Below are 12,557 nucleotides of genomic sequence, written 5' to 3'. Positions count from 1 at the left end.
CACATTAAACGCAATAAGATAAGCTCTTTATTTACCAATAATTAACATAGACATCATCAATTTAAATACTTTATTAAAATTTGGTATTAATACTCCACCATAGCATTTATGGACATACCAAGAGGAGAAATGTGTGGCTCCAATTATTACAAACTTAAAATACAAACTCATTGAAAGTTTAGTTTCTATGTAATTATGTAATTAAAGTTCCCAACTCAAATATCACTGTTGATCCACCTAATAATACTGATGATCGACTTATAATTTCATTCGGCTAGTCCCCGTGACTTATCTCATGAAAAGTGTGTAAAATGAGTTGTCTACTCAATAAATAGAGCTAATTAGCCTATATACACTCACACACAGATGACACAAACACAAACACACATACGTAATAAGACAAATTCTATGCAATGGTACCAACCTACAAATATTCATTATACAAGCACCACATAATCATGCAATAACCAGTACTAACAATCATATATCAATCCACAACGTAATACACTCGAAATTATTATTATTATTTTTTTCTTTAGGCCCTGCTTACCCAACTAGAGTGCATCATTCAATGGTTTTGTCGGCTATCATCATATCAATCGGTATCATATAATATACAACAAAGAATACCCGTCAAATGCGATATCCCCACACCAACCTCAATTTGTAGAAATATCAGCACAGGATATCACAATGACCATGGCATCCCCATTGTAATACGTGCCCTAGTTAGGTAAGTAATCTCTTTATCTTAATTTACAACATCCCCATCGATAATTTCATTATTCAATTTCATTCAACAATAAAATATAACATCGCATCATCATTCATCTGTCTTTACTACACCATAACCACGTATAAATACATAACAATTATATATATGTATATATATAAATCTATTTAACTATACATACATCATCCTCAAAATGATTAAGTTAGTAGAAGACTAGAAGGACCTCGTCAACTTTTTATTTTATCTTCATGTCCTATAATAAATTATAATAGGTATAATCATTATCTCGAAAATGTCGTGAACTCTGAATAAAATATTAAATAGTACGATATTCTAAGCTTTTCAAGTATACATAATTTATCAATTAATTCATAATAATTTATTAATTGAAACCCCTCATATTGTTATATCTGTTGTTTTTTACAACATCTCTAGGTTAACACTAGAATTATATCAAAATCATGTACTCTTTCAATAAAGATAATATTTCTTATAATTTTCTTTGTTTCTAGTATTTTATAATCAATTCCTCAATATTATGACAATTAATTAAAACACCTATACATATAATTAAATATATGATTAATAATTTCAATTACGTTATATAAATCTATCACTAACTTATAAATAATCAAATCTGTATTATTTTTTATTAAATATTAATTTGAAATAGTAAAATTGTATTTAATAAATTTACTAATTAATAATATAAATGCAGGAAATAAATAAAAAATTTCTAATGATTGGTTACCTGATTTTCATAATTAAGATTCCACTGTGTGTGTGTGTTTTAAACTGCATGTGCATATATGCAATTAAATCCGTATGTATATAAATATAAATAGTACATATTATTCTTGTTTGCATAGGGACGCGTGCCACCAGTCACCAACTTTTACCCTTAATTTTTGGGATAATTACATTTTTCTCCCACGAGGTTTGGTGTAATTACGCATAAATTTTTTGTGGCTTGGGAAATTACATCTAGCTCCCTAAGGGTTTACTTCTCTATAACAAATAAATCCATTCATTAGTCAAAATTTATCAAATTTGCTGATATTATTAAAAAAAATTGAAAACAAAATCAATATTTATTTTTGTTAGACATATTACTGATTTATTGCAGGTCAAGTAAATATTTTTATGATCAAATTACCCTCATACGTCTTCATGCGTTAATTCATGTGATGAGGTATATCTTCACCATTATAAGATTATTTTAGTTGGGAAAAAATTATTTCACCTACAATAAGTTAGTAATAATTCAATCGAAAGTAAATATCAATTTTTATTCATTTTTTTTATTTATATCATTAAATTTGGTGAATTTTACTAATGAATGGACTTATTTGTTAGATGGAAGCAAATTTCATGAACGTTAGGCATAGTTTTTCAAATCATAGAAAGTCTATATATAATTACACCAAACCTTAGAAGAGGGAAGTGTAAGTATTCCTTAATTTTATATTATTTTAGTGCATCTTATCTTTTTTTCTCAAAATTCCAACTTTATCCCTCAAATTTGTTACTTATTGTTAATTAAAGACTTTAACTTGGAGATCATTTGTAACATATAATCATAATCATATATAATTTATAACATAGTTTATGGTTTATGTAATTCATAATCATTGTCCACAACTCCCTTATTGAGATAAATCATAATCATATACAATTGTTCATAAATAATTTAATCATAGTAGTTTAGTATTATTTGTATTAATTAATCATAGTAATTTAATATTTTTCAATAATTTTAGAATAATATCAAATAATATATAAAATAAAATATAAACTTTAATATTATTTGAAAACTTTTATATTAACATTAATGCGCATATTTGAAAATAAATTAAAAATGATCTATTTGAATTAAAATTATTGTAATGAGGGTAAAGTAGTTCAATATAAAGTTGAATTTCTTTACAAAAAAATCAAAGCAGTTAGAAACACCCTCGCCTTATAATATACGGATACTTGAAAAAATTATTCGATGCAGGGTCGGTCACGTGTTGGACACGGACATTGCTCGGACACGACATCGACGTGTCCAATAATTTGAAAAAGAAAAAAAAAAAAAAGACACTATGTCAGACACGCTAACACATTTTGGAGGCATGTCCGACATGTTTTGGACATGTTTTGTATTCAAGACAAAATGAATTTTAAGCTTAATAAAAAAAATAATTGACTCCTCTTAAACTAAAAATATTATGATGTGAAATTACTAAAATTCGAGAGATGTTCACAATAATTTAACTAATTTAAATTATTAAAAAAATTTCATTTGCATTCTTTTAAAATAAATTGATTGTGTATATTTTTGCAACCATATTCGATTAGAAATGTAGATGTAAGACATACTATTTTATATTTTATTTTAATATTTTTCATATTTCATACTTTAGTTTTATGAAAAATTGAGAATATATATAATAAAAATATATATTATATATAGTCGTGTCAGTGCGTGTTGTGTCCTAATTTTTTTACATTTTTCGTGTAACCTTCTCCGTGTCCATGCATCACAGATCCTCTCTCTTTCGAAATGCTTCTACCTTTTGACTTAAAATTACTTCTTTAAATAATTTTAAAAATAAAATTGACATTCTAAATATCATAAAAATATTTTTTTAAAATTAAAAGTTGAAAAATACTTTTTCAAAACTCACGTAAACAGTCCCTATATCTGTTAATTCATCGTAGGTTTTGCTTATTTTTTATTTTCGTGTTAGAGCAACATCAAGCCCTAATTTCATGAAATTCTTTATTTTAAAGGCTTATAATTTGAAAATTATATAATATTAGTGATGTTACTGTGAATGAACCAGCAACATTCCTTCACTTTTGGTTGAGTTTTATTGAATTAATTGGAAAAGGATTAGATTTTTTCAGAATAAGTTAAGCCATACGTTTACCTACTCTAGATGGGATATATTTTCTTTCTATATATATAATATATAATTTATTATATCTGATTCGTTTTCCATTACGAGATCGTTCTGATGGAATGTTGCATGGACTGACTTGATGAAACGAAGGAAATAAGTTGGAAATATGCACAAACAAAGGAGTTAAGCTTGTTCCCGATGTAAGTAATCTAATGATCAAATTATTGGAGGGAAGCTCATAAGTTTACAATATGGGAGCTAGAAGACACTAATATGTTGTAATAATAGATATATGTAGTCCCATTAATGAGAAGCTGTTAGAGTTTTCGGCCAATGTAGGGATGGCAACCGATCTCTCCATATTAAGATATGTATTTCTCATTTATAGGGGTATGTTGATCCACTATGTTCTGACAGAGACTCTTTGGGCCTAGATTTCCTAGTCATAGTTATGGGTTTTCAGTTTTTTGAAAAGGACGAGATTCGTGGAGTGGTCCAACACTGAAATACTGACTTTTGTACATATAATCTACTTCCCCTAATCTAAACTTTTGGAGGGAACTTCCAATTTTGAATGTTGGCATTGATCTTGCTCGTTCATTCTGATATGTCTTGTCAACTTCCTTCTTTTTCTACTCGTTGCATCTTTTCTTCATCTTTTGTCTAGATCGTTGAAACCACCACCCTTCACATAAGGTCCTGCTATATAAGGAAAGGGTCCCCTCATTTCCTTCTTTATGATTTTTTATATCATCTTTTTGTAAAATTTTACAGACCTTTTGATCTCAGAAAGGACTTGAGAGTGAACCTGTGGTGTTTTCGGCCTACATTTTAAGTATCTCTTTGAACCTCTTTTTTTTAATAATGTCCCATAACTCTGACTCTACATCTAATTCTGTCTTTGATTCAAAGTCTTCATCACCATCTTCACTTCCCTCAGGATCAATGGAAGTGAAGAGGGTTTATGAAGAAATTGAGGTTCATGAAGATCCGGCCTTGTTGACTAGCACCAAACATCTTCTTGGTTTGGAGATGGCGAAGATTCTTTTATCAATTGCCTTGTCCATTAGACATAGATATCATATCCCTCTATGCCTCGTTTACTTTGTTGGATATGATACATGAGTGATAGGATAATCCAAGATTAAATATAGAATAAGATAATCCATGATTTTTTTTATTAATAATCCAGGATTAATTATATATTGTTTACTCTATTTGATAAAAAATATTAGGATATATATTGTCATATATTTGCATTGTGGAATAAGATTAATTAAAACCACAAAATATCATTTTATATATATTTTATTGAATAGCATATATAAGTATATATTAAATAGTAATAGATAGAAAATAAATAAATATCTTACTTAGTACAAATATATAATTTATTCTCTCTCTCGCTCTCAGATCAATATTTTATCATGGGTTCGAACCTTATCAAGGATTGATTCCAAATCGCAAGTCGAGCTCCTGAAACTTCTTTTGAATTTTATGTCCATCGGAGCTCATTTCTTTTTTCCAATTAAGAAGTAAAAAAATAAAAAATAAAAATCAATAAAATGAAATGACTAATTAATATATATTCCCTTTTCATAACTTGGACAACCCAAAAAATTTAAAATATTATTTCATAAGTGAAACAAATTTCAAATAACCACAAGTTCAAAGAAAATAAAGTTCAATTAGAAACAAGATTTTTTGTGTTTATTACATAAATACAATATTATATTTTATCCTTTAACTGTATGCTTTTACTTTGTAATTATAGTAATTTCTATTTATAAAGTACCTATTAAATTTTAGTTAGCATGTTTTTTATTTATAAATTTATTTTATCATAATAATGGAATAATTTTATTGAAATAATACAAGTCACGTGCTTCTGGCTGGTACTAAAAAATGACTTGAAAAATCATCTTATATTATTAAATGTTGATTTCCGTTTATTGTATAGGAAGTTTATATATATATATATATGGATCGTTTGGGCGCATGATTATGCATAATATGATTGTCTACATGTATAATTACATTGATGTATATGTTGGGAGTATTTATTTATTTATAAGGGTAAAAAGATAAATTTTTACATACAAGTCATATAATAAACATATACGCTTTACCACACTACATAATTTTCAATACCACTATAAATACTCAAAATATTATTTTTTAAGGGAGACGATTCATTGATTTGACATCTGATAGGCATAAAAAACTCTCTCTCAAAATTGGTATTGATTTCACCTGGTGCGCAATCGTGTCATGAGTAAAATTTTCATTTCATCATCGTCTAATTCTCTCCCCTTTTTGAAAAAATTTTCAAAAAGTAGAACTTTTGCCATAGTTTTATAACTTTTTCGAAAAAATTAGACATTTTTTTTTCTTATGAAATGTCTATTTTAAATTTTTGCCTTATAAAAATTGTATTTCAATAAAAAATTAGATGTTTTTTTTTAATCTTTTATATTTATTCATATATTACAATATTAATAATTTAAAAAAGAATACCCTCAATAGTCTTTTTACGTTCAATCATATTTTTTAATTCCTTCAACCAAATATCAAATTATATTATTACATTAGATATCATACATCAAACCAAACACCATACAACAAATGAAAAAAAATAATTATCATTCTATTTCTCGTCCCATCTAATTACATCATATCTAATCCTATCACACGAACTAAACGAGGTCTTAATAATCTTTTTACATTTAATTATATTTTATAATCCCTACCAAACACCAAATTATATTTCACATATCGAATCATCTGTTAGATAATAATAAATAATGGGATTAATTATCATTTTATTTTTCATATCACTTAATCACGTCATACTTAATTCTATCGCACGAACGAAACGAGATCATATCATGTACCACACATTGCACGAACAAAACGAGATCATATCATGTACCACACATTGGGCTGACCCACAACCGGCAGGCGGCGGCCACACCCCAACGGTGCACCTCACCCCATGACCCACTTCTCTTTTTTTCAAATTTCAAAATTTTTAAACGTTACCCAAAAAATAAAATTGAAAGAGGAAAGGTACAACACCGTTAAACCTGTCGCATTCAACCCCACCGTACTACAAGTGGAAGGGAACCACCCAAATATTACTCCGTTGTCCGCACTGCGCACCTGGCGCAATATATCCCTAACCCACGAACAAAACATCACACCTTTCATTTTTTCTACAGCAATTTGAAAAACCAGTCCAATTTCAGACTTCTCCGAGTCTCTCTCTCTCTCTCTCTAGAGTTCGGCAGTTGTTTCTCTGTTGTCTATTGCTTTAATCCTAAGTTTCTTTGTATTTTCATAACTCGAAATCGTTTTAGATAGCTGAACATTAGTGGAGTTCTTGATTTAGATCTGTTGTTGTTTGTGCCGAAATTTGGAAGTTTAAGTAGAAACGATGGCGACTATGGAGAGTTTGATTGGACTGGTGAACAGAATACAGAGGGCTTGCACCGCCCTAGGAGACTACGGTGGTGGCGACCAGGCCTTTTCGTCTCTTTGGGATGCCCTCCCTTCCGTCGCTGTCGTCGGGGGCCAGGTGATTGTCTGATTTTTGTTGTTTTGTACAAGAAATTTATTTGTTACGTGGAGTTAGTTGAAATAGGAAATCAGAGAATGGATAGTTCTTGTTTGTTGGTGATGGTGCTTTGAGAAACCAGCAGATCCGCGCAGATAATGTAGTGGGTTCTTTACTTTTTAGGGTAAATAGAGCATTTTTGTTGATTCTGTTGTAAGATGAGTGGCAGGGAGTGTTGTTTATCTTTTTGTTTTTTTGAACTTTTTTGTAGTTAATTGTGAATTGGATTAAACTTTTTGTGGGTTTCTGAAATTCCTTTTTGTGGTTTGAGCTGGATACAGAGTTCAGGCAAGTCGTCGGTGCTGGAGAGCATAGTAGGACGTGATTTTCTTCCTCGAGGCTCCGGTTAGTCCTTTTTGCAATTTGATTATACTTGCAAGGCTCCCATTTGGATATTATGTTTGAGTTTGATTTGATTATCTCCAATGATTGATGCTTTCAAGTTTTCTGGGTTGTTGAACGTAGGAATTGTTACGAGGCGGCCGTTGGTATTGCAACTGCAGAAAACAGAAGATGGGCAGCAGGAATATGCAGAATTCGGTCATTTGCCTCGAAGACGATTCTCTGATTTCTGTATGTGTGGACTATTGCTACTTTATTGCTAAGGAAAATGGAGAAGAGAGTGATTTTAAAATCTGGCTTTCTGATAGTTGATGTATTTGCTCTCCTTTCTTTTACCTTCCTCATTCTTTTTAATTTCAGCAATTATAGTTTCTTCTGGGTGAGACTTGGAGATTTTCATTGAATCTTAGTTATGTTCACCAGAAGACCTCATTTTGGAATTGATTCTTAGTTGGAAAAGTTAATAACCGAGCATTATGTGTGGTAGTTAAAATCAGCTGATACCAGTTCAATCCTGCTCCTTCTTTGCTTCTGATAATACCAATCTTTGCCCACCATTATATTTACATGTAGCATTTCAGATGTGGTAATTCGAAATGTTCCACTAGCAATGACTGAACTGATGAAATTTTGACACCATCTTTTTTTCTAATGCAGCCTTGGTTCGCAAGGAAATTCAGGATGAAACTGATAGGATCACAGGAAAGACAAAACAAATTTCTCCTGTTCCTATTCACCTAAGTATCTACTCACCCAATGGTATGTTCGTCTTTTATGATTATTTTTGTTAGGTGTGTTGAAAGGAATAATTATCCATGACAAAATTTCGAAGTATTCACTTATCCACCTGTGCTGATTTCTTTGTGTTGTTTCTTGTAGTTGTCAACTTAACTCTGATTGATCTTCCTGGTTTGACAAAAGTTGCTGTAGGTAAGTTCATGTTTGTTTCTTTTCCAAATTGATTTAATTTTCAATTGATATGAACTTTATCCAATGCGAAGATATATAATCTTTGCAGAGGGCCAACCAGAAAGTATTGTCCAAGACATTGAAAGTATGGTTCGCTCATACGTTGAGAAGGTAAAGATAAAAATGCTTTTTTTATATTTGTCCATTTATGTATGGCTTTGTTCCCCTCTCAATAGTTTATCTAGAATATGTTAATTATTAGCATGTGTATGCATATAAATCTTAGGACTAGTTATAAAATTGTTTTAGAGTTTAGTCATGTGGTTAGTTTGTAACTCCATTATGAACTCGGTTGCTTCAGTTCAAGGCTGGAAGGTCTCTCTATTTTGCTCAAGTTAAAATTTGAAGGTGTTTTACACTTTTTATATGAATTTTCTTCTACATGCAGCCCAACTGCATCATACTGGCAATATCTCCAGCAAACCAAGATATTGCAACATCAGATGCTATTAAACTTGCAAGGGAAGTGGATCCATCAGGTAAGAACCTTTCATTTGGAAAGTTGAGAGCATGAATGAATGTTGAATAAGATATCTTATATGAATTTAGTATTGCCATTTGACGACTCTTGTATGAACTTAGTATTGCCATTTTATGACTCTTGTGCAATTGTTGCAGGTGAGCGAACGTTCGGGGTGCTGACAAAACTGGATCTGATGGATAAAGGAACTAATGCGCTCGATGTACTCTTTCTCTCTCTCTCTCTCTCACTCTCGCACACAGTCACTCTGTACCCCAAAAGAAAACTGATAATAGTAATGACAAAGGATAAAAGTTATACCATTTACTTACCACTGAAATACTATCTCTTAAAAAAAGTTTGATGAATTCTAAATAGCAACTTTTTCATAATGTTGTTAATTATGCGTTTATTTCAAATATGTTTTCTTTTGTCTTTTTATTTTCCAATTCAGAAATGGTACTCCACCGCATTCTAATTTAGTTCCCTTCCACCAGCCTTTTCATGTTTCCCTGTCCTTTCTATTTACATGTAATGATAAAAGCATTTTAACTAATTCTCTTATTTTCTCCTCTATTGTTGATAGGTTCTGGAAGGAAGATCTTATCGTTTACAACATCCCTGGGTGGGTATTGTGAATCGTTCACAAGCAGAAATCAACAAAAATGTTGATATGATTGCTGCTAGGCGTAAGGAGCGTGAGTATTTTGCTACAAGTCCGGACTATGGGCATTTGGCTAGTAAAATGGGTTCTGAGTACCTTGCAAAGCTTCTCTCAAGGGTATCATTTTGTTTCTCAAATACAGTTGATGCCCTTTCTTTACTGCACTACATGTTTGACCTTATATTTAACTTTCAAATTTCTTTCAGCACTTGGAATCTGTAATTAAAGCAAGAATTCCAAGTATCACTTCATTGATTAACAAAAGCATTGATGAACTGGAATCTGAAATGGACCACCTTGGAAGGCCTATTGCTGTTGATGCTGGGGTGAGCTTCTTGCCTTCCCCATCATGATTACTGGTATGAACTATTGCATTTTTTTTCAGCAACTAGTGTTTGTATTGCAGGCTCAATTATACACCATCTTGGAACTTTGCCGTGCTTTTGACAAAATATTCAAGGAGCATCTGGATGGAGGGTATGTTTGCCCTTGTGCTTCCCTCTCCCTTATAATTTGCATCTGGATAACTTATTCCTTGAACCCTTATATATTTAATATGCTTTTGGTTTTCTTAAATCTTCTGGGGATACTTTCATTTACAGATATCATTTGCATCTCAGTGATACTTATTGAACTCTTCAGACACATGTTTCAATAACATAATAGTTTTATATTGTTATTCCACATTTCTATTAGTGGGATGCTGCTGAGACAGTCATCAAATGTATACCAGATACAATGTTGTTAGTAAAACTGTAAAGTAGCTCGGTTTGTAAAGTTATATAATCTGTTGTAGGTCCTGCATAGTTGGCTGGTATCAGTGCTTAACCAGATTTTGAGATAAAAAGAAGTCTTTAGGTTATTCAGAATTTCATCTGGCTTACTTTCGATTTTGTGCCAGAACATTGTTGTGACAATAATTAGTCATTGTTTTGCTATGGAGTTGTTTAGCTTCTAACTAAGTTATCTGTGAACAAGAAAATACGTACAAGTTCTTTTTATCCTTCGAGCTGATCCCAGCATAATTACATCTTTCATGGCTTTCCAACCTAGCAATGTCTATTTTTTCTGTGTTTTTGAAATTTGAGTTTTTAAAAGTAAAATGTCAAATGAGAACTGTCTGTTTACGCTTTTTGGATGAGAAATACATATCATAACAGTAGAATAGATGGAGTTGCATCAAGATCCAAATTTATGGTTAAAGTATCATTTTCCAATACACTAATTCCTTGCTTTCCGTGCTTTCTGATATTTTATAATCCCCCACCCCCCGCCACAGAGACACACGAGTTTTTTTATTAAAAAATATCACCAAATCATGATTTGACAACATTGACATGCGTTGACCCTGCTTGAAGTGACACATGAAATCAAATCTGACGCTATTTGGTACAAAACATATATATATATATATTTCCTAAAATAACTCTTTGAAATGCATTCTAGTTTTTGCATCTGGTTAGGTAAAACTAGGCATACTTGTGTTTGTGGATCCTAATCATCTTCATAATTATTTCAGCCGGCCTGGAGGTGATCGAATATATGGAGTTTTTGACAATCAGCTGCCAGCTGCATTGAGAAAACTTCCATTTGATCGACATCTTTCAGTGCAGAATGTGAGAAAAATTGTTTCAGAAGCTGATGGTTATCAACCACACTTGATTGCTCCGGAGCAAGGGTATCGACGGCTTATTGAGGGCTCATTGAATTACTTTAGGGGGCCTGCTGAAGCTTCTGTGGATGCTGTAAGTAGTCTGACCTTAGAGTATTTTTTCTTACGCTAAGATCTAGTCTCTTGCTACATCCATTCCTGACTGAAAAAACTGTGTTATTCAGGTTCACTTTGTCCTGAAGGAACTTGTCCGGAAGTCAATTGCAGAGTGTCAGGTGAGTCTTTAAAGTTCTTAATTGCAGATTCTCGTTTTCTGTTCAAATACCATTCTGTTATTTCCTAAATTTTCCTGGCGAAACAGGAATTGAAACGATTTCCAACTCTGCAATCAACTATAGCCGGTGCAGCTAATGAATCTTTGGAAAGGTTCCGTGAGGAGAGCAAGAAAACGGTTGTTAGATTGGTTGATATGGAATCTTCGTATCTCACTGTTGATTTCTTCCGGAGACTTCCTCAGGAAGTTGAGAAAGCTGGGAACCCTGGAGGAAACCCACGGGAAAATTCGCCAGCTGCTGCAAATATTGACCGCTATGCGGAGGGACACTTCAGGAGGATAGGTTCGAATGTGTCATCTTATGTAACTATGGTATCTGAGACGTTGAGGAATTCAATCCCCAAGGCAGTGGTTTACTGTCAAGTTAAGGAGGCCAAACAGAATTTACTTAACTACTTTTACACCCAAATTGGGAAGAGAGAGGTACATACTTGCTCCCGTCTTTTGATTTTTCTAGTGGATGATGAATATAATAATGAAAATGATAAACCTCAACAAAATTGATAGCATTTAGTAGGTTCTATAGACAATTTATGCTGCCAATTGATGATATTGCAGGGTAAGCAACTCTCTGACTTATTAGACGAAGATCCAGCATTGATGGAGAGGAGACAGCAATGTGCTAAAAGGCTTGAACTTTACAAGAAAGCAAGAGATGAGATTGATTCTGTGTCATGGGCTCGATGAATTTGATCTTGTGGTAGAGTACCCGTGTATATGTTAATGTAATTCACGACAGTAGTGATTGCTGATCTGGTTTCTTAACTGAAAGCAGGGATTCATTTGTGTGCTGTTTCCAAATTATTCTTACATTTCATTATTTGGTTGGATGTGAGGTTTTGTTTCCAATCATTCTTACATCACATTATTCATTTGTTAGATTTTAAATTAGACTATTACCCCAACTGAGCTCATTGTACTGTCATAAACAACTCA

At 31.9% G+C, this 12,557-nt stretch overlaps 1 protein-coding gene across 1 annotated transcript; it reads left to right on the top strand.

Annotated features, from left to right (window-relative positions):
- The first annotated feature begins 6,795 nt into the window (after nt 1-6,795).
- LOC105173440 (phragmoplastin DRP1E) lies at nt 6,796-12,470 on the top strand. Its single transcript, XM_020697772.2, has 15 exons — nt 6,796-7,201; nt 7,522-7,585; nt 7,706-7,813; nt 8,240-8,341; nt 8,462-8,512; nt 8,601-8,662; nt 8,940-9,030; nt 9,170-9,234; nt 9,598-9,792; nt 9,882-10,001; nt 10,082-10,152; nt 11,195-11,420; nt 11,512-11,562; nt 11,649-12,044; nt 12,180-12,470. Exons 1-15 carry the CDS (start codon nt 7,061-7,063, stop codon nt 12,306-12,308), a joined length of 1,872 nt encoding a protein of 623 aa, XP_020553431.2. The 5' UTR covers nt 6,796-7,060; the 3' UTR covers nt 12,309-12,470.
- Nucleotides 12,471-12,557: the final 87 nt, after the last annotated feature.

Source organism: Sesamum indicum, linkage group LG11 (genome assembly GCF_026168435.1).
Source record: "Sesamum indicum cultivar Baizhima isolate 11 linkage group LG11, ASM2616843v1, whole genome shotgun sequence".
Lineage (NCBI taxonomy): Eukaryota > Viridiplantae > Streptophyta > Magnoliopsida > Lamiales > Pedaliaceae > Sesamum > Sesamum indicum.
This window is presented reverse-complemented; position numbering and strand designations above follow the sequence as displayed.